The 23291-nt window shown below is 43.1% G+C and overlaps 1 protein-coding gene across 1 annotated transcript in view; it reads left to right on the top strand.

Moving 5' to 3' along the window:
• LOC138268006 (septin-7-like) overlaps positions 1-17742 on the top strand; it is a 159480-nt gene extending 141738 nt beyond the window's left edge. The window contains exons 8-13 of the mRNA XM_069217313.1: positions 4508-4604; positions 5583-5634; positions 6445-6570; positions 14432-14567; positions 15036-15181; positions 16215-17742. Coding sequence (XP_069073414.1) covers positions 4508-4604; positions 5583-5634; positions 6445-6570; positions 14432-14567; positions 15036-15181; positions 16215-16254 — 597 coding nt within the window. The 3' untranslated portion in view covers positions 16255-17742. The remainder of the gene's footprint in view (positions 1-4507; positions 4605-5582; positions 5635-6444; positions 6571-14431; positions 14568-15035; positions 15182-16214) is intronic.
• The last annotated feature ends 5549 nt before the right edge of the window (positions 17743-23291 follow it).

Below are 23291 nucleotides of genomic sequence, written 5' to 3' on the forward strand. Positions count from 1 at the left end.
TTCCACACAAAACTGTTGATGTTGCACCTTTTCAAAATGTATTCAACTTCAAGTGAATTTCAATTTCTATACTACAGGGTGTTAAGTACTGATATATTTATGAGAATCCTGTTTACAAGCAAAAAGAGGGCTCTGTCTTTCTTAAGATAGGATAGTCTCTTTCCTCGAACAGTGCTGCCATGGAGTCTTTTACAAGAGAGTTTGGGAAAGTATGAATTCTTAAACTCTTCCGCAGCTTCAGACAAAATGTATTTATCCTGGGTCATTGTTACACTGCAGGCAAAATGGACTAAATCTCCTAACCTTATCACTTTCATTTATGGTGTTTAAGTACCTAGACCAATGGTGCACCAGTGAGTATCTTGTGGGACCATTGTGTTGAAATGATCGCCGCTGGATGACTTAATGCCAGTTGTTTCCTCAAATCGCTCAGCCTTGTAAATGCCTTATATAATTTGGCTTGACTTGGACACAGATGCAATCTAACTGCAAGCTTTGTTTGGAAATGCAGAGGGCACTTGCTTTTTGTCTTTTAACTGTCTGTTGTCAAAGACCTATTATGTACAACCTCATTGCTTGGAGTGGGGCTTTGGGTCATCCCATTGTTTAGCATTGGTTGGCTTTCTGGTCAGTCTTGCGCACTGGTTTCTTATTCAGTGGCTTTACTTCCCCTTCTTGTGTTTGTCCCTCCCCTGTCCTGGAGCCTAGGGTCTTTATCATTTTGATGGTGCCATTTGTGTATTTCCATGGCACGCACGCACGCACACACACACATTAGTTTTTTATTTTTCTTTGAGAATTCCATGGGATTGCATGTATGTTCTTGCTCGTTCCTCCATGTGCTGTTTCCTCTCCTCTTGCCCCGGTGCTCTGTGTTGCAACCCATCGCTTCATGCTCATACATAGAAGCACAGAAACAGATCTGTTTTCAATTCAAAATAGAGCTTTACAATTATGAAGATTTCTACGCTTTAAAGTCAGTTTATACCTCGGGTCTCCAACCTTTTTTATAGTGAGAGCTACTCCTGATCAATGAAAATCATTGCGAGCTACCGAAGGCCAAAAAACATGTGCATTATTACCAGACACCCCCACACTCAACTAACTTGATTTTAAGCCTAATGTCTATACAGCCAGATACTATGGCTAGGGGCACTATGACCGTGTCTGTCAGTGTGAGCATGCCCTATAGCGATATATGAATGTGTGCATATGAATGGGATGTGTGTATGGGTAACAGAGTCTGTGTCGTATGTACTTGTAGCACAAGACATACCTTTCACCATATGTGGCACCGTTACATGTATAACACAAACATGCAGCTATTTTCTTAAATGGGAGAAATTAAAGTGCAAAAATGTTCATAATCTGGAACATTTTTATGCACTTTAAATTTTTCCTATTGACAAAATGAGCACATTTTTCAGTTAGAATATGGCACAGTGTTCTACTGGCCACTGGGAGCAAGAGGCCTGCTGCTCGTAAGAGCAAAACCTAAAAAAAAATAAAAAAAAAATTGGGAAAATTACAATGAAAAATGTACTTAATCATAAGGTAACTTTTCATTTAAATTTTCTCTGATTTAAAAGCATTGAGAAACTTAATTTTGTTTATTTAAGTTAAATACGTTAGTACTTAAATTCTTCATCTCTGTGCCCAGAGTCATTAATCTGACTCCAGCACTGCTCCCTGCTATCTGGAGCCTGATTATGAAATGTAAAATAACCACATCCTCCCCTTACCTACAAAAAGGAACAATACGACCCCGTGATTATTTAAAAATGAACTCTAGGCTGTGAGCTACTCTAAAAGGGGCTGTGCGCTACTGGTAGCTCACAATCGACTGGTTGGAGACACCTGGTTTATACATAATTGTATCCCTGCAGATCTGCCATAAATTGTGGCAATAAGGCACTCTATAGCCATGTTTTGATTGTGCATATTTATATTTTCAGTTTTGTTGTTTTTATTTGCTGTTCTCATGGAGAAAACTATGATAAATGTTATTAGGTATGTATGTGGTAATGTATGTATATTATTAGTAAAGTTGGATATAAATATTTGCGAACCAATCGCTGGTGAGCTATAAACAGTACATCAATTGTCAGTGTAGAGACTAATGTAATATTAGTGAAGATTTAGTGTTCTAGGTAGACATGGTCTGTATCAGTTAAATGATTGGCTAATTACATTGCTTTTTTACTACATACCCAATTCTACTGCACCCTCAAATCTGAGAGGAAGAATTACAGAGGCTTGAGGGTCTGTATACCCGTGGTTCTGTCCCTGTGATTGACAGATGGTTTGTACTCTGATGGAGTGCATAGTTCACCATTGACCGATATTGCTGTGCTAGCTTGTTTGATTCGGTTTATTCCATGATCCTGTATTTGATTATGCTTTGGAATTAGGTCCAGAGTTGTTTGTTTTATCTGGGATCTGTAGTCTCTTTTGTCTGGGGGTATTAAATGTGTTTAAAGAAAACAATTATGATGATAAATCAATTGGAAATCCATTGGAAAAGACATATAATCTCCTCTTTGCTTTGTGATACAAACTAGTTGTATAAATTAGAGGAACTCGAAGAAATCCTTCTAGTCTCTCAAAGGACAAACCCTTCTCTAACCAGTCATTTAAAACCTAAATTTAAGGAACATTGGGCATCTCTTCAGTTTTACTTGTCTCTTCACAATTGGCAGGTTTTGAGTCAATAAAAAGTAGTTATACATGGATCCCTTTTACGACATCAGCTGTTATGCTGAAACAGATTTTGATCTAGCAGTCATGGGCTAATAGGGACTTGTGATGTAGAGACCCCTCTTTTCCTGACCATGTATGTCTCTTGCAGGAAACCACCAGATCCCTTTTCGACTGATTTTCTGAAGTCACAGATGATGCTTGGAAATCTGCTTAACTCACGTTTGGGGGATGGTGATTAGCCTTGTTTTCCAAAATTGCAGTTTTTTCCCCGATTGTTAGGGAAACATCATTTGAGTGCCAGAAACCGAATACTGGGTTGATGTGTGGTTTACTCTGTTAGGGTCTAAGGGCATAGGGGTAGCTAGGGCTTTTACTAGTACCAGCCTGTTCAAAGAATTGAACAGTAGAAGAAAGTCCATTAGAGTGTGATTCCATGAAGCAGGCCTCTCCACATGTCAATAATGATGCAATTTTGAGCCCACTGTCCAAAGTTGGATGGCTGTGAGGTGGTCGGTGATCTGTACCCTAATGGTGAATTTCTTTCATTTCCTGATGCTAAGGATTTGTTTGAGTTGGGCTCTGGCCAGTTTCTGCAATATGCAAAACTTGAAAATGTGACCCACAAAATCTGGGATGGTTTCCCGATGGCCCCTAAGGCCTCCTTGGTTTTGAATGGTCGTCTTAATTGGGGCGAGGATACGTACCTGAGCGCTCAGTTCTATAAGGCACTACGGGAGGATCAACCGGGTGTGATTAGCGCGGGACGTAAGGTGTGGGAAGTTGATTTGGGGTTGCCCATTGAGGGCGCTGATTGGGATGTGGCCTGATCATTGGTCCGAACGGTTTCCTGTAATCACAGGTTTAAACTTTTTCATTTCAAATTTGTGCACAGAACATATATCACTCCCAGTAAGCTAAATAAGATAGACCCAGGTCGAGGGGCTTGTTGTCCTCGATGTGGTGAGCTTGGTGCTTCATTTCTGCATATGGCTTGGTCCTGAAGTGCTGTTCATGTATTCTGGCAGGAGATGATGGCGGCAATTGCCGAGGCTACTGAGCTTGAATTGGCGGTCACTCCGTTGTCTTGTCTCCTGGGTGTGGTGCGTAGGCCTCGGGGTAGAGGGGTTGTCTACAGGGTGGTACAGTTAGCGTTTGTATTGGCCAAGCATAGAGTAGCGATTGGTTGGATGAGCGCATGGACCCCTGCGACTTCTGCCTGGTTGCGGGATCTGCTGGAGTAGGGGACGGCGGAGGAGCAACATATGCGCATAACACGCAGCAATGAGAGGGCACTCACTGATGTGGCTGCTTGGGGTGCACTGTTGGAAAGGTTCACTGATAAGGAGGACATAGGTTCTGTGAGTAGCAATGGGGCAGCGGGGGATGGGGATACATACTCTCTCTCTTTGCACTCGTGACGACCGAATGTGAAGTTGATCTATCTCGACTTGATTATGCTTTCTAATGTCTGGTCTCATCAGGATGTGGGATAGGTTTTTGGGATTGAGGACGGGATTAGGGATGTGGTTATGTCTTCACTGACGAAGCAATGCTGTATGTGCCCTTCGGGCATCATTATATGTCGGTGACATCTTTCTCTGCTGTAACCTGCACTGTGTTAAATCTTTATGTTGGTTTGTAATTTTTCAATTGAAAAATAAAAACAGATTAAAAAAAAAAAAAAGTCACAACTGCCAAAGTTACCTATGTAACCAACAAACAATTATTTAATGTTGCTTACATCCAATCAGGTCACTGTGTTCTTGTGCTCTGCAGCATCTGACTCTCTACCCCTTTGTTTTTGCAGGAGCGGATGCCACTGGCTGTGGTTGGCAGCAATGCTGTGATCGAGGTGAACGGTAAAAAGGTGCGGGGCCGGCAGTACCCCTGGGGTGTAGCAGAAGGTAAGAGGTTTAGGGCTGGCTTGTGGACCTGCTCTGACAGGCAGTACATTGCCCTTGGGTGGAGATTCCTTTGCAAGGATGCTTCACGTTTGCATGTCTGGGTTGGAGGAATTCTGTGTTGGAAATATGACCTGATTTTGGGGAGTTTAACTGAAAAATAAATGCTTTGTTGTATTTTGTGGGGGTTTTTGTGTGTGTGTAAAATTGAGTTGATCTTTCACACTTTTTATTTTTTTTAAATCTGTTAACTATTTTCTTGCTTTAAAAGACTGTAGAGCTGCTTCTACTGCGCACTGTTACTCTTTTGCCTCTTCTTTATTGTTTACAGTCCTCCTCTCAGGAGTTTTTTACTTGCTGTTCCATTTGCCACCCATTCTGTTCTTGCTCTCACCCACTATACTGCATGTTCCCTCCCCCTTGCCATGAGGCTTATTGCTGCTCTTCTCCATGTCCATGTGCTTTACTGTTTTCTTGTTTCCACAAGACTCATTCAGTCCTCTTACAAGAGACTGTGTAGGTTTCCTTATAACACAGGCAATTTTTTGATATTTCCTTGTGTAGGGGCTGTTTCGGTGTGTCTTTCTACAAGGCTGTTTATTGCAATGTATTTTCCCGCTAAATTACCTGTTTACTAGTTTTCCCGCCACACCATTCCTTTCACTCTGCTTTTCCTAAGAGGCTGCTTGCATTTCTTTCCAGTCTCCCCCAGGGTTTTAGTGATTTTCCTCTTCCAGTTAAGCTGTCTGTTCTTTGGCCATACAAATCTGTTTTCTCCTCCTGCCCTGCGATGATGTGGCATTCTTTCTCGCACATTTCAGACTTGGGATGTGCACAGTAGTTGAGCTTGTTCGTCACTGCATGCTAATTGCAGAACCTTTTGCGATTGCAAATCCAAGGATTAAGAATCAGGTACAAAGGAGTCTTCGACAGGTTTGCTCTGTGCTTCCCTAACCACACTCTTAACTTTATCTTGTTTAGTTGAAAATGGCGAGCACTGTGACTTCACCATTCTGCGGAACATGTTGATCAGGTGAGAGTGAAGTTGGATAAGAAAGCTGCTGATTTATTGGTGTGAGAATATTGATTCCCTCCCTTACACCCGTGTTTAATCCATTCAGAGTTTCATCCTCCACCTTAAATATCTTCTGCAAAATCCTCAATCTCCCAGCAGAGAAGTCCTCCATTTTGTTGTAGAATTATCATGCATCAAACTCCGTTTCTTCCAGACATTTGTCACCAAAATCCTGATTTAGAGTTTAGTAGTCTTTACCCATTGGGGTGGTGGATGGCATTACCTCTGCCACGCTGGTGGGCAGAGGACTGCCATTCTCAGAGATCCCTCCCAGACCAAGGATTGTGTGTGTGTGTTAATGGGGGGAAGAGGGGTGTTCTTAAAGTTTTTTCTGTTTACTGCTGAATGCTTCCTCAACTTAGAATAGAGATTGGTGGACAGGGGGCGATGTCACAAATGTCAAACTCTCAATTAGGCAAAGACTTGCACACCTTTTTCTCTCACAGGCGATACAGCAAGAGCCAAAAAACAGGTCTAGCTTCGAGCCAGATGCTTCTGACCAATGGTCTAAAGCATGGCTTCCATCTCACACCGTCACCACTGAAATCTGCTTCAGTCCCATGTCCCTTTTTTAGCATATGGCAGTCTATTGCATAGCTGGTAATAGCTTTTCTTATTTCTGTTCAGACTTTCCTGTATCAATTTGATATCTCCAGCCAAAGGTATTATATGATGGTATTCAGAAGCACTATGTAACTAGTTTAGCGTGCACAATGGGGTTTTATTTTTTGTCTCTGACTTAACCCAGACCATCTTACTTTTGTCCAGGACACACATGCAAGACCTGAAGGATGTCACCAACAATGTTCACTATGAAAACTATCGTAGCAAGAAGCTAACGGCAGTCACCTGCAATGGTGTCGAGAGCACGAGATCTAAGGGACAACTCACAAAGTATGACTCTGTATTGCGGAAGTGGGTAGTGTCGACACTGTTGCATATTGTAAATTGGAAGGTGGTGACGTATGGGCAGGAATTACTAGAAGGATAAATCACCAAATGCAGAGGGTGGTTGGGTGCTATGCATGAATTGCTCATCAAGTAATAACTGAGTTATTTTGTCATTTTAGTGGCACTCTGTTTTTCCAAGTGCATTCCAGGGGAATTTAAGAGTCCAGAACATTTGCCAGCTGATGCCAGTGTTGAGGATTAGGGAAAGGTTTGACATGTTTTGCTTCAGGGAAGAGTGGGATATTAGAGTGTCTATTGATCTGACATGTTGATTTTGCTATAGTCCATACTATTTGCCAGATGTGCACCGGGTAGGTAGAACATTTGGGATTCAGGCAACCACCTCACCCCCTCCACATACTGACTGTGAACGTAGCTGGGAAACCAGCTCAACAGCTGCATAATGACCTGAGCAGTAGTGCTAGAACTCATTTTCCATGGTTTGATCCATGTTACGGGGGTAGTGGGGACATTCATTCCACTTAATAAACGGGTGCTAACTTGTTTCATTCTGATGGCTCCCATTATAGAGTATTTGAGATAAATTACTGGATAGGAACCTGGTATACTGAAAGGTGTCAGTGGTTTACTTGTGGAAGATGGGCATGATAATGGTCTTTTTTTATTCTTGTAAAATAACTTTGCCAGATGCCATCAGTGCCATTTTGGTCTCTTCGAAATACTAAGTGCCCTCCTTGTCTGTTCCATTTGCAGTCCACTTTGTTGTTCACTAGTGGTCGGTCCCACAGGCCATATCATCGATAATGCACCTCGAGCCAGTCGCAGATTTATTGGGCGTCTCATGAATCTCCTTTTACTAGTATGTTAATGATACTGAACTATAGCTTCTCTCAGGATTCACTTCACTTGCATATTTGTTTGTTTTGTGCACTAAAATTATTTTTCAAATCTAAATTAAAGGCTCCATTACAAGAGGTGTAAAACATAATCATGATACTCGTTTTGTGTTCTGTGTTGCTGAAATAATGGTTACAGTTCAAGCAATCAGAGGTGTAAAGCATTAGCATTTTCAACAGATTGTGTCTTATACTGAAATGATAGTTATGGTACAAGCAGGCCTCCTTAGATGTTGGTACATACTTTATTTAAACAAGCATCTGCAATGCAATAGGTCTCACATTTGCAAGACTTAGCGCTATTGGCGTTGTAAATGACAATGTTTTTTACCTATGTGTTTTGGTTTGGAGTGTAGTGGATGTATGCCAGGATTTGCATCAACCCTCTCAGGCCTGTCGCTGCAGGGGAGAGGACACAAGGCCGCAATCTTGCGAGTGTTTTTGCCTCATTCCCACCAAACAAACCACAGAGATTTCGTGGCATTTAAAACACAGAATGAGGGTGTGAAGAGAATTAAGAGCAAATAAAAGTGGCAATCTTACATTTTTGTGATTAAAACTTTTAAAGGAATTTTTCCTCTAAATTGGCAATAAAAGCCTAACTTTTAAAAACATTGAATGTCTACAAAGATAATAACAGAAGAGGCAGCTTAAGTGCAAATTAATAATTGTGATTTTGTTAAGAATGGCACCTGCTTTGCAGCGCTATGAAATGGCAGAACCTGTATTGCTAAGCTCAATATTAAAAAAAAAAAAAAAAGTTATTCCCACACTGCCCCAACACGCACCAGACAAAGAACCTTGAGGAGAGGATGTGGCTTATGGGCCAGAATTGCCAACCTTGGAGCTGGGAAATTCAAATCAAGTCGCTGCGCTGGCTCAACATCCTGTGATTCTGGGCAAATCACTTAATATCCCTATGCTACCAAAAAATCAACGTATTATTTTGTAACGTAACCAGTGCTCATGTAAAGCGCTGTAAACCTTTGTATCGAGTTTGCGCTAACTGAACTCTGTTTGAGGCCAGTTTACATCCGAAGGCAAGATATTTTTGCTATCAAGCTTGAGGCTGTGAAGATCTTGGATCTGCAGTCACAATTCCTTTTACACCATTTTAGAGACATCACCTTTCACCATCTTCTTGCCCAGAACTAACCTATGTGCCTTGGTTGTTGACCCTCCGGAGGTTATCAAGAGCACGTGCTATTGCCTAGTGTTAAGCTCTACTCAAGTCAGTTGGTTAATGAACCCACTGCAGAGGTCTTGACAGAATGAGAATGTCACAGATTACAATCCTGACATAGCTTTTTTTTACCTCTTCATCTCTGCAAGATCTATGCAAATTAATTTTAGCAATTCTCTTAAGAATGACACCTGCTTTACAGAGCTGTGAAATGGCAGAAACTGTATTACCAAGCACTATATAAAAAAAGAACAAGTTATTCCCAGACTGTCCCAACATGCACCAGACAAAGAACCCTAGGAGAGAGGAGGTGGTGTAAGGGTCAAAGCTGCCGACTTTGGAGCTGGGGAACATGGTTCAAGTCTTGGTGCCGGCTCAGCATCCTATGATTCTGGGCAAATCACTTAATCTCCCCTTGCTACCAAAAATGAATGTGTTCTTGTGTAATGTAACCGGTGCTCATGTAAAGCGCAATAATACTTTTGTGTCGAGTTTGCGCTAATTAAAACTGCAAAAAATAAATAGATAAAGCCTCCACTGACAAAAAAACAGCAAGATGCGCGATACCAAGGAAAACGAAGAAACAACATACTGCCATGAGCAAAGCGGAGAGGCAAAATTAAAAATAGTGGGCCACACAGAATTTCCTTCCCGATTGTGCAATAATCTATGTAACAGGGTCAGTCTCCAAGGCGGTAACAAAACAGCCTCAAGGCAGGACAAACATAGAGCATTTTCCAACGACATCAAGTGATTTTTAAAAGGCAGGCCCAGGAGCCAATGAAAGTGATGTGCATGGTTAAAGCCCTCAGAATATATTACAGCATGTTGAGAAGAGCAGAGCTCGCACGCTGCTATGCTCAACCTAAAAATTACAGTTCATTGGAAAATGCTGTGTAAAAATAGTTCCAAACCAAAATTAGAAACGTTGTGTTGTAGAATGCTCGATGCAAAAGACTTGCTTTTACTTTAAACTTGAGAAGTTGTCACTGACTTGCTAGTATGCTCAGCACCAGGAAAAACTATTCTGCTAATCTAGTCTGTAAAGGCAGGATCTCTGAACTTTGCATTTTCATGCTAACTGTCTCCTGTGCTGTATCTATCTTTATTTGATATTTCGGGAGCTGCTGACTTTTGTCTAAGCTTAAGTTTCCTCTCTAACAAAGCGACCAGATAGCTTCCTGAAGGCCAGACTTCTTCTTTGCAAGCAGAGTACATGGTTTGAAGCCATGCGGGTCTACGCAGTTGAGCATTCCAGGTGCCCCTTACTTGCTAATATTCTATCACGATGAAGCCTGGGCTCATCTAGGGTATTTGATTTTTTTTTGCAGGCTTCCTATGGAGAAGCAAAATTTAAAGCAAGCTAGTACTACTGCCAAGAGTAAGAGAGCGTGCCAATCGATTTCTCGCTGTCTGTCTGCAGTCTTGGGTATGACTACCATGTCTCCTGTCGGCACCTCTTATCATACGTTCTTGTACTTGTTCATAGGTGTGTTCAACTCCAGTTGAAAATGTGAAATTGTTCTCATTGCCAATGTTGTAGCTCGACCCTCTAACTCAACTAAGGCCTTCTTCCACCAAAACGTCATATAAAGAGGAATGCGCAGTTTTCGCTTCTCGTCAAGTAAAGATGGCATTCGTGTGGTGGAGGAGCTGTATGTTTACAGCAGATCTCTATTTCAAGCCTGCTTGCGCTGTGTATTCCTATTCTAGTGCAGGATCTGGTAAAGAAAAAAAAATATTTCTCAGAGGATGTTTCAGCTTTGGGTAGGATTCATCATGTCACCTTCAGGGCCTCGGTGCATTACAGCACCTACCCATCTTCAGATTAGATCCTGAGTGCTTGGATAAATTGGAATGAGTCAGATACGATTTTACATCGTCCTTTGTGGATCTGATGCAGAAAATTGTAAATCTTTCAGGCCCAGAGTTGAGCAAAATTCATATTCAAGCACTTCTTTTGGTTCGCTTTAGAATATCTGTGCTTCTAGGGGGGTATTTTAAACAGTCTTACGTTATTTAGCACATTTTAGACGCCAGTCTGTTGTGTGGATTTGTCTTACCTATCGTTACCAGTCTTATGGTGATGTTTGCATATTGTGGAAAGTTCCTCGGCCCTGTCGGCCTTTTAGGGAGTGAAACAAACATGTGGCAGACTCTGTTCTTAGAAATAGATAAAATATAATATGATTCCACTATGTACCTGTACTGCTGTGAATCTGCTTCATATCCTTCATGGCATCTTCTGGGGTGTGTAGATCAACTTTGTATTATATTTGTGCTTTCCAGGGTCTGAACATGTGAAGTGCTCTGTTGGTGCTCTAAACCTACTGTGCTACAGACAGGGTGCTTACAGGGTCTGAGCAGACCAACCCCAGTAAAGTTTTAAGTTCACATCGGTCGTTCTTGCTGAAACCTAAGAGGGTTTAAATCCTGGGCAGGCACTGACTGCCAAGCGTAATGTGACATTTTTGTGGTGCACCCTAGTCAGGCTACTCTGTGTGCACTTGTCTGTGCATTGTGCATCCTGTTGCTTGGACCATCAAGACCTTTGTGGCTGCATGAATAACTGAATTTTTAGTAGTGATTTAGGTTTGTGAATTAATGGTTCTAATGACATCTTCAGCTGGGACAGCTTTCCAAAAATAGACAGTAGTTGTGAATAGACTAGTCTTTCACAGTCTCCAGTCGAAACATTGAGAGTATATTTGTGTTAAGTTAGATTTATTAGCATAGTTAATTAAAACCATTGCCTACTATAATCAATTAACATACAGTTAAACATGATATCCACTTTATATATTTTTTCATTATTTAACGTAAAAATGAAACATTCCAAAGTTGAGAGCTGTCCAATCATAAAAGGCTTATTATAAAAACGTCTGTATAAAACTAAACTGTTGATATGCACTGAAACCTGTATGCAGGACAGTTTACTTTGACCAGTAAGGCCCAGGTAGGTACTTAGTTCGTAGAAGTGCCTATATAAGCTGTGGGCCAGGCCTGCTGAGTCCTTTTCCCTTTGTCTGCTGATCCTTGAACGCAGGCCATAAATCAGTTCACCCATTAAAGTGTGAGAACCTTGTGCAACATAATACGTAAAACATTAATAAGGACAATCCATAAAAATTCTAAGCTAGGGAACTATTGACTAGGTAGATGGCTTAATAACAAAAGGATCCCCGGCTTATACATGCAGGCTACTGGGCTGTTGAACAGTGTCTTTAGGAAACGCCGAAGCAGACTTTTCAGAAGACCTATAGTGGTTAACCACTGAAGTGTTTAGTTTGCACTTCATAGGCGCACCTATCTTACGCCAGGCCTTGCTCGTTCTTTTAAACATGTCTTTAAGAAGCAGCATTAGAAGCGTTACACCCCTGCAAGCTAAGGGTATTGAAACACCACTTGCCAGGTTATTGCCGCTTGCCTGCACGAGCGGATGTTCACATTTCTAAGTATTTGTTTCAAATGCTTTTTCCTTAGTGCCGCAGGCACTGCACATAAACAAAAAACGTGTTCTGATGCCTCTTCCTTATACCCGCGAGATGAGAAGATTGGGTTTGCAACTGATGTTTCCAAGAGGGAAGAAAATCTTTCGTCTCCAACATGTCAAAACGACACATCTGTCTTTGTGTTGATACACTGGTGGAAAGGCAGCTTCGCTGTTTTATATATTCAGTGGTGATGCCATCAATGCACATATGTGAAGAGAAACCGACTTTAATGTAGTCTACACCCCTCATTTATTTGTTTTGTATAGCGCTCCTAAATAAAGGGGTATTGGGTTGCTTTAGGTGTTTCGTTGGGCTCAAGTTATCATTTAGGAGCCCACCGCGCCTGGTTCCAGTCTCTGCATTATGCCAGTGCAGTTGCCATCTGTTAACCATCCCATTAATAACAACCAAACATGATTATTGGTATTCAACCTTAAAAATAGTCTTAGCAGCATTATAAAGCAAAGAGAAATTATTAAATATGATTTACAGTGAGGCAAGATTTTCAAACAAGTGTGGTGCTGTGCTCCGATCTAGAATAGCTAGACAATGCCACTACCGACCACCTGCAAAAATAAAACTAATTAAGCACTGGGTCCTTTGCACATAAACTAGTCTCACAATTATTTTAAACAATAGCAGATTAAGGCTCGTATAGTAAATGTAGGCTCATGCAAACTTTAGACACAGGGTCATGTTTCCTAAGGCCAATAACAAGAAGAACTGTTTTGGGCCACGTGAAGTGGGCAATTTTGTGATTCCCAAATAGAGTTGTCCTGCATTAGATGTATGACTATCCTAATGCAGGACAGCTGTCAGTGTGCCTTTAAGGTTTGAATGAGATTAGGAGACTTGAGGAAAGCCACTATGTTGTAGACAGGAGGTAACTAGCTTTCAGTTCTAGGACTTTCCTAGACCGTTGCCAATGTGTGCTTCGGGACCACTTTTCTTCCACTACCCTTCCCCTGTCTGCAGCATCATCTTCTCTGTGGCTTTCTGGTACCATTTCTGGTACCATTTCTGGTTAGCAAATTGCAAAGGATTCAAAACGCCACAAAACACCTGCATCGAAGGGAATGCATCACACGAGTTCCTCATGTGCCTCCCTGCCTATCTGCAGTTCAGCACTCTGCATCATCCAGGCAGCCATTAAAGGGAAAGAAGGTCTGTAATTCTTCCAAGCTAAATTTAAAAGAATAGACCACTCCGTCCTAGACAAGCTCCTAACTTGTGCATCTCCTCAAACAAGATGAAAAGCATGTTTGAAACATTATTCTTAGTACTTGTGGTTAAACATTGATGCTCCCCATGAGCCAAGATACTAAACATATTATACCACTTGAAGTTCAGGAAGAAAGTGAAGACCTGAAAAATGAAGGCCTTTGTAGCTAATGTTACTAGGACTTGTGTTTCACAAAAATTAGTTTGTGCTAAGTGTGAACCCCGGATTTTCCCAGACACTTCCAGGAGATCTGTCTGACATTTATTCTAAATTCTCCATTGGATGTTGTCGGCTGTCTGTAATTTTAATTTGTGGATTATTCCTTAATATTCATTCCTTTTTTTAATTTATCATGACTATCACTGGAAAGGTTTCCTCTAAGTTGCCTTGCATCGTGAAATGCTATACAGTTTAGCTTATCCCACTTCATGAGAGTCTTAACACGCATTATTAGAGCTAGACAACATTAATGGCTTTGCTGAGACTGGTTCTTACGTGGCAAGTCTGTTGCATGGCCCGAACCGCTTTCCTTCTTTAAACACTGCAAGTTTGTTATGAGCTCTGGAGGCAATTCACAAAAGATTTGATTGATTTGGTCTGTCTTTGGTGTAAGCTGGCAATCCCTAGTGTTTTAAATTAACACACCTTGCAGCTGTCCCAAGAATAGAACTAAACGGAGACTGTGATTGTAGATTCCTCATTCTAGCGATTAATGGTAATTTTATTGCATCCCAGTTAATCAGACCTTACTTACATGTCTTTTTCATTGCCATTTGCAGACTGGCAACTGGTTTGAAGTTGGTGTTTTTTAAATAATTTGTTTATTGAGTTTAGGTACTGTAAAACCTTTTACAACATATTGGGGCTATACATAATTACGTCAACCTTAAGTTAACCCGCAGCCTAAGAGAGGTGCATTTATGTTGTTACAATCCTACAGCAGTTTGAAGGTTTAAAAAAATAATAATAATGTTTCTTGGACCTTATGCAGTGCTTTCCTGAGCTGTTGATCTTCATGCCATTGTTCTCTGCTTTTTACGAATTCTAGAAGTCCCCTTGCCCAGATGGAGGAGGAGCGAAGGGAACACGTTTCCAAAATGAAGAAGATGGAAACTGAAATGGAGCAGGTCTTTGAGATGAAGGTCAAAGAAAAGAAGCAGAAATTGAAGGACTCGGAGGCAGAGGTAAGAGGTGTGACATAACCTCTCCCTTCACTTTACTCATCTCCCCAAAGCCCACAGAGGCAAGTGGTTGAGCTTTCAATCAATACTTAAGGAAATTGAGGACCAGAACAAGTCAGGGGCACGTTCTTTAAAGAGATCGTCATGACCCTAAATTATTAGTTATTCTAAGGCAAAGAGAGAAATTTGATTGTAGCTAAAGAATTCTAGGGTGGTGTCTTGTAGGGTAGATGACCACTAACTTACAGCTGTGGTATATAGAGGAAACATATCTGACTCCCATTTCCTGTACTGGAGAGATGCTCAACCCATGATCAGCAAACATCCTTTCTGACCAAGCGTTCAATAATTCACGCAGAAGAGACGTATTGACATGTTCATCTTAATTTGTTTGACTGCCTATCACCCCTAATTCCACATGACCTCTCAAATGTGCCCAACTCCTTCATTGACACTACCTGTTTTTTTCAGCTGGAGCGCCGACATGAACAAATGAAGAAGAACCTGGAGGCTCAATACAAGGAGTTGGAGGAGAAAAGAAAGCAATTTGAAGAAGACAAGGCCTCATGGGAGTCCCAACAGCGCGCCTTAGAGCAACAGAAACTTGATGCATCCAAGTAAGTATTCATTAAAAAAGGGAAGATTAAAGAAGACAGAATACCCGATTGAACGCATGGGGTGGATATCATTGTAGGCAACAAGGTATGGTTGAAGGCCCAGGTCGGTTTAAGTTTCCAAACACCTAACACCAGCTTCTTTCACAGCTGGAGATACAGGATGTTATGATTACTGCACTCAGTCAGTTAATTTGGCTAAGTTTAATGTTCAACCTCATTACCACTGGATCACTCTGCAATTTGTATACTTGCCAACCAGCAAGAGAAGTGCTATTCATAATTGGTGTACAAAAGCTGTGCGGACTTCTGAGGGCCAGCATTCTAGTTTACTAGCACTAAATACTTTAAAAAATCTGCTGCAACTGTAACAATTTTAGATAAGCTCTATAGCCAGGAGGGTTCCGGAACAGAGGGTCTTCCTACTTTGAGCTGCTCTGCTGTTTCTGAAGCTTTAGAGCGTAAGACATTGGAAATGACCCTTCTTGAAGCAAAGGCTAGAAAACAAACCAAAGTGAAGGATATTGAGCTGAGAATCCTCAAATTGACCACATCAAGAATTTGCGGCACCTAGATAAAGTTCAGGAGAGGCCACCGGAAGAGATGAGGAACTGGAACGAGAGAAGGAGAGGGATAAAGAGGACTGAAATTGAATAAAGGAAAAGCTAACCAACACTGTTAAGGAACTATATTTTAAAACTACAACTGTAGCTCAGCCTCCAATGCAGTAGTTAGCCCATCCTCTCACAAATTATAGTTCTCAAGGAGACTGGTCCTCCTAATTGTGTTGGCACAGATGCATGAACTGAGGCATGTTCAGGTAAGTGGTGACGAACTGTGGCATCTGTTGGGTTTATTTTGAAGGGTAGTGAGGGTGGTGAAGTATTACACGGGACTAAGTGTGAATGCTGTTAAGGGAGTTCTGTCGCAGTGCCTGTGGTTTAAGTGTCTTTTGTTTCTCACTGATTCTCTTTTCTTTAACCAAGTCTCCCTGGCTTCACAGTGACTGACGTTTTGTTTTTATTTATTATTTCAGAACGATGGAGAAGAATAAAAAGAAAGGGAAGATCTTCTAAGGAGAGTCTACCACTGCTCCGGTTTTATTGCAGAATTATTATATAATTATTATTTTGTTTTGTTTTGGTTTTTTTACTCCCTTGCTTTCCTTGAAGGCTATTTCTCTACTCCTCCCCACAGCCCATGGACCACTGGGGTTCCTCTCACACCACAAATCAGAACTTGCAACAGAGACTGGGAAACAATGGGCGGGATTAGATGCATCCGCCTCTTGTAGTTTTATCTCCTGTCCCCACTTTGGTTTTGCGGCATTTAACTGTAAAAGCAGTGCCTGTCTTAAGTCCAGAATCCTCTCGAGCATGTTTCAGATGTGTTCTTCATACACACAACTTTTGTCTGCATTTAACAGCAGTAAATATACAGTGTCAACCGTCCTCTGCTATTGTGTAGCGATACTGAATGTGGTTTAAGCCAGACTTCTTGTCCTCTTGAAGGAAGGATAAAAAAAGAACCTGCTGGAACGAAAGGGTCCTTCAGCATTCCAGCTCGCCACTGTTCTGCATGCTTCTGATTGCTTGGGAATTTTCCTGCCTATGTTGGGCTGCTCCTCAGTCCTTTCCCTCCTTGCTTCTGGCCCTAGTGGTCCCAGCTCATCAGTCATTAGTGGTCTCAGACTGCCATGAGGAGTGGCCCCTCGTCGTCTGTGATCTTTCTGTGCCTATCTACAGCTTGTGGTTCATCCCGGTCTACAATCTCGAGCATGGTTGGGCCAGTCATTTGTTCATTCTTGAAGCCTATTGCAGGCGGTTACTTGACCAAATGTAACAGACTGATGTCATCATCGAATATTTTCACAAGTTAAACAAATATGAAGGCTTGCTTATGATTGCTTTTCTGCCTTCACAAAAAGCCCACCACTGCCTCCTAAATATAGGAGTTGGAAGTGGACGATCAAGAGGAATGTCTGCCTGTGCCTTGGATTTTTGATTTTTGCCACTCGATGCTGCGGGGATGGTGTCCACCATTGTAGCACCTGACAGAGACCACTGGAGTGACCGCTGAGACCCTGCCAGCAAGCAACCTCACTGATCGAGAGAGCACATGAGAATGTAGCATCATATTTCTGAAATGCCTCCACCAAGGCTGGAATGCGTTCCTCGCCCTTTGCAGATTGACGTTTTACATCCTCCACATAACCTAGCATTGGTAACCCTAACTGGCGCAGGCATCCATCCTTTTCTCACTGGAATCGACAATAGAAGCACCATCTTCAGGCAGAGAGCACCTTGTCCCTTCAGCATATAAACCCCTTTATAATCTTGTTAGATTTTTAGTGATGTAATAGCTATATCGCGATGTAGTCCGCCGTACATGTTTTTTGTTGTAATTTCAGGTGATGTATTATCCTTCAAATGTAACACCAGACTACCCCAGTACCCACTCATTCTTTTATACCCTGGCCTTCTCCTTTATTTTTTGATAAAGTCTCTGAAACCATTATTTCTGTTTGTATATTAATATAATAAAGTTGTCCTTTTAAACCCGTACATTGTGTGACTTTATTCACTTCTTTATTCCGATGAGGGGGGTCCATTGCACCACAACTACGCCAGCAGTGCTGTAGGTGTTGTGTGAGATAAGTCATAAAAGTCCATTATTGGTAACTTTATTCATTTTTATGTTCTTTTTATATTTTTTTCCCGTTTCCATTTCAAGATCAGTTATGCATGCATTTTGGGAGTCCTTGGCAGTGAACCTGAAAAATTAAGGACCTCTAGAAGTCTGAGGCAAAAGTTTAACACATGTTCATGCACTCAGTGTTATGGTCTGTATCTTACACAAAGGGAGTGTTGCTAATCACTGGCTCCAATGGCTAGCTAGCTAGGGAGCTCCACTCCCTGGCCTGCTAAACATCTCTAACATGGCTCTGAAAAAGTGATCTCTGGAGCGCTAAACGTACAGTGCCAGCTCGATGATTCACTTAGACTTCACCAGTCTAAAGCCAGAAGCGGGCCTTCCGATTCAGCCTCAGCGGGCCACTTCAACTTTTGGGTTACTTTTGTGCGCGCAGCGACTGATCACACGACACTCGCGCTGTCATGAGCCTTGGACTTAACTGGCTTGGCATCCCCTTTTTGCTGCACAAATTTTGGGGGCACAACCTGCAGCCCTGTTTTTGAATCGCTGTGTGAAGTGCGAACCTATAGCCCACTGCTCGCAGTGAGCATGGTGAGGAGCCTGCAGGCCCAGGCCCAGCTCTTGGAGGTAGCGCAGCCTCTCGCTGGAGGTAGGCGAGTACTGCCCGGGCAGTTGGGCCCTGACTGTTTAAACCCTGACAAAGCCGCGGGGGCTCTCGACTTTTAATCTAGATGGGACTTTACCGTCTGTTCCTTGTAAACGCTCGCCAAAGACATGTTGTTTGGCCTGGCTCACTATCACATTGACTATAGATATTAGTATTTGCATGGAATGTATTTGCTTACAGATATAATTCTGCTATTTTTTCCTGATTGCTTACCTAAGAGGCAGCGGTGTAATTTTGCTTCCTTTGAATGCACCAATGTACACTGAAAGAGTACTGTACTGTGATCCTCAATAGGCAGTTCTGGCCTCCTTGAAGAATCCATTGCAGCTCGCTCATTTATGTGCTTGTCACAGTTCTCTCCCCTAGAGAGAGACAAGCTTGATACTTGTTAGAGTATGGGAAAGACCAGCCCCAAACGGCACAGAGTACTCCTTTAGAGGATCTAGGGCTCTTGTGGGCCTGGTGCATGACAAAGTGAGCAGGACGCAGGGCCCTCTGTCATAGGTATTGAAACAGACACATGCAACTTGTTGCGTCACATGCTTGCTTGCCTCCACTAGATTGTCAAAGCCTGACGCCCTCAGGGCACACCTTAAACATATGGAAGACTGAAATGATAAACATGGTGACAGTCTCGAGGAGTCAGAACACAGAATCTCCACAGTAGAAGGTGACAGTACGGAGTTAAACAGCAAAGTCACACAACTGATTACAGACATGGTAAGTGTCTACCAAAAATGAGGATTTGAAGTCCTGCTACAGGTACAACAATCTATGCATAGGCGGCCTTGTGGAATCTACCACCTCGGGAAGGATGGAAATATTTGTTGAACAACTGCTGGTGGAGATACTTGGCAGATATCACTTCTCCACTATTCATAGTTTGAAGGCCCATAGATCGTTGGGCCTCAGACTTCCGCCTGGTGCCGCCCAGCGCTACGTCATTGCCAGGCTCTAATCCATCACAACAGAGACCTGGCACTTTGTTTAGCTCGAGGAAAGGGTTGTTTGACCTCACCTGCACCTAGCATTTACTATGAAAGTAGGTGCAGGAGCCCAGGGTGTCCTATGCACAGAGAAGGTGGGGTCCATTAAGAAACTGCTCAGGGACCATTATATCCCATATGCCGTGTTTCCTGCCCACCTACTCTTCCAGATTGATGTTCGTACTCTCTTTCCCCCCTCCCCCCCCCCCCCCCCCCTTCATTTAAGGATGCATTAAATTATGTTAAATCCCATTGCAAATCTCAAAACAAGAAGCAACGGCGTACTCCTGTCATCCTGCAGACTGTGACTCCACTTCTAGAGACCTGTTTAGTGATGTTGAAGGCAGAGATATAATGCTCCTTTACAAGTTAAACAATGTGCTGGTTTCTTCCGATATGTAATACATGATAAAAGCTCCTACCTAACTGGCATGCTGTGATCATCTGTTGATTGTGTCTCTTTCATAGGTTCACTGTACCTGGTTCTGATGTCACAATTTTTTAATTCCGCATGATCAGTCCAGTCGGTACACTTGTTCTATAACTGTGCTGTCAGGGGATATCCCGTTCGCCTTAGCGAATTGTTAAACAATATAAATTACTGTTAGGGTAGCTGGCATTGGACCACACCTTTTCTGTGCATTAGCATTGATTGTGATAAACGTTGCTTATTTGGGGTGTGTTCACTGATGGTTAGGATGCTCAGTATGAGTGGGAGGAACATTTTTGTATTGGTAGAGTGAGTACGTCATTTGTTTTCTATTCAGCAGCTATGATGTCTGAAAGATCTGGCACAATTTTTGTGTTCTTTGGGTTGCATTGTGCATGTATACATTAGGTTTCAGACGCTTACCTTCACACAGTTATACATACTATTAATTTGCTAACCTTAAATGTACGTGGTGTTTGGACACTGCACTTTTGATAATATTTGCGTACCTGGAGAGGCACAGAATGTAAGTGTTTTTTTGTTGTTGTTTTTTTTAATTTTTATCAAGGAGTCAAACATCGCACCTGACGAGGCTTATCTGTTTGCAGATAAGTGCGGGTCTGTTAATTATTTTACTGATAAGTTGCGTCTGACGTTGGAATATTGTTTAGAAGATCACTCATTCACGGTCAATTTTGTTAACTTTTACCGCATGGGACACTGTTTATCTTTCTGGTCTACTTTTCGTGAAAGCTATTGAGGGTTTTTTTGTTTTTCTTAGATATGTGGGTTTGGTGTCCTCCATTTTAACGGTCTCACTCACTTAGTGTACATATGAAGGAATTCCAGATAGGCCAAGGTCTTTAAGTCTCTCCGGGCCCAATTGCAATTCTTGGAAACCATCTTGCGAGCACAGCAACACTATAAAACTTTGGGGGAGGTCCCTTCGCTGGCTGTTCTTGATGGGCCGACCTGTTTCAGTTTAATGAGGCTGCAGACAGCAAGGTGGCATACTTGAGTAAGCATGCACACGCTGGTATATAAAAGGCAGTAGAGCGATCCAACAAATATTCATAAAATGGTGGATGAGACACTAGAGCAAACCTCACGTAACCCTTTAATAGCTGTTAGTAAACAACATATCACTGGCGCAAGAGTTGAATAGGGATTGGCCACTACCATTCCCTGTTTTGGGATAGCCAACATTTTTTCTCGCCATTGCATGCTGGGAAGACTCTAACCTCATTGATGATAAGTATATGTTCGATGGCATCTGTCGCTGTAGATACGCATGTTTTGCAATAGCTCGCCATCTGGTGTTGGGCCGGAGTGTTACAAGTTGTTTTTCTTCGAAGAAGTCTTTCGAGTCACAGGACCGAGTGACTCCTCCTTCTGTCTCCATTGCGCATGGGCGTCGACTCCATCTTCGATTGTTTTTTTTCCGCATCGGGTTCGGACGTGTTCCTGTCGCTCCGAGTTTCGGAACGGAAAAATAGCTAAATTTCGGAAGATTTTCGTCGGTATTGTTGCGTTCGGGTTCGGCGTAGTTAGATTCAACACCGCGTCGAAGGATCGAAGAGCTCCGGTGCCCTTCGGGGTAGTTTTTTCGATCCCCCGTCGGGGCCTGGTCGGCCCGACCGCGTGCTGAAGAACGCCGATGGAACGGACCCCGTTCCGTTTCTGCCCCAAATGCCACAATAAATACCCCTACACAGACCAACACTTGGTCTGCAACCTGTGCCTGTCACCTGAGCACAGCGAAGACACCTGCGAGGCCTGTCGTGCGTTCCGGTCCCGAAAAACACTCCGAGACCGTCGAGCCAGAAGACTTCAGATGGCGTCCGCACCGACAGCCCAACGGGAGTTCGAGGAACAAGAAGAGGAAGGTACCTTCTCGATCCAAGACTCGGACTCCGAAGGATTCGACGATACACAAACCGTGAGTAAGACGTCGAAATCCACTCAGAGGAACATTTACAAGGCCCAGGGGACGCCACTGCCACCAGGCCATGGCTCGACCCATAAATTCGGTGACCGACCGTCGGCACCGAAAAAGGCCCAAACAGTGCCGAGATCGTCCGACTCCGGTCGAGACACCGGCACACAGCCTTCTCGGGACCGAGAAAGTGCTGGAGACAAGCGTCGACACCGAGATGCCGGTGTTGACACGGCTCGACGCCGAGACAGCGGGCCCGACGAAGATCGGCGCCGAGAGGTTTCGGCACCGAAAAAGAAAAAAGTCACCTCGGAGCCGAAAAAGGACGCTGACAGGGTTTCGGTACCGAAACAAGCTGCAACCGACCCAGCTTCAGGCTCTTATACAGAAGAGCACTCGCTAACCTCACAAATGCAAAAGCATAGGTTTGAGGAAGAGCTACAATCAACGGATGTGGACCATACGCAAAAGCGTATTTTCATACAGCAGGGGACAGGAAAGATAAGCACCCTTCCCCCTATTAGAAGAAAGAGAAGGTTGGAGTTCCAGACTGAACAGACACCACAACCAAAAGTGGTGAAAAGAGTTACTCCACCACCCTCTCCACCGCCCGTGATTAACGTCTCACCAGCACAAACTCCATCACACTCCCCAGCTCACACCACCATGAGCCAGGGTGACCAAGATCAGGACGCATGGGACCTATACGACGCACCAGTGTCAGATAACAGTCCGGAGGCATACCCTACCAAGCCATCTCCACCAGAGGACAGCACTGCGTACTCTCAAGTGGTGGCCAGAGCAGCACAATTTCACAACGTAAGCCTCCACTCAGAACAGGTCGAGGATGATTTTTTATTCAACACACTCTCCTCCACCCACAGCTCATACCAAAGCCTGCCTATGCTCCCTGGTATGCTCCGGCACGCAAAAGAAATCTTTAAGGAGCCGGTCAAAAGTAGGGCAATCACACCAAGGGTGGAAAAAAAGTATAAAGCGCCTCCTACGGACCCGGTTTTCATCACTACACAGCTGCCACCAGACTCTGTTGTCGTAGGAGCAGCTAGAAAAAGAGCCAACTCCCACACATCTGGAGATGCACCACCCCCAGATAAAGAAAGCCGCAAGTTCGATGCAGCTGGTAAAAGAGTCGCAGCACAAGCTGCAAACCAGTGGCGCATCGCGAACTCCCAGGCACTACTTGCGCGCTATGACAGAGCCCATTGGGATGAGATGCAACATCTCATTGAACATCTGCCCAAGGATCTACAAAATAGGGCAAAACAGGTGGTTGAAGAGGGACAGACCATTTCTAACAACCAGATCCGCTCCTCCATGGACGCTGCAGATACAGCTGCACGGACAATTAATACATCTGTAACTATCAGAAGGCATGCATGGCTCAGAACGTCTGGCTTTAAACCAGAGATTCAGCAAGC

This window comes from Pleurodeles waltl, chromosome 12 (genome assembly GCF_031143425.1).
Source record: "Pleurodeles waltl isolate 20211129_DDA chromosome 12, aPleWal1.hap1.20221129, whole genome shotgun sequence".
NCBI lineage: Eukaryota > Metazoa > Chordata > Amphibia > Caudata > Salamandridae > Pleurodeles > Pleurodeles waltl.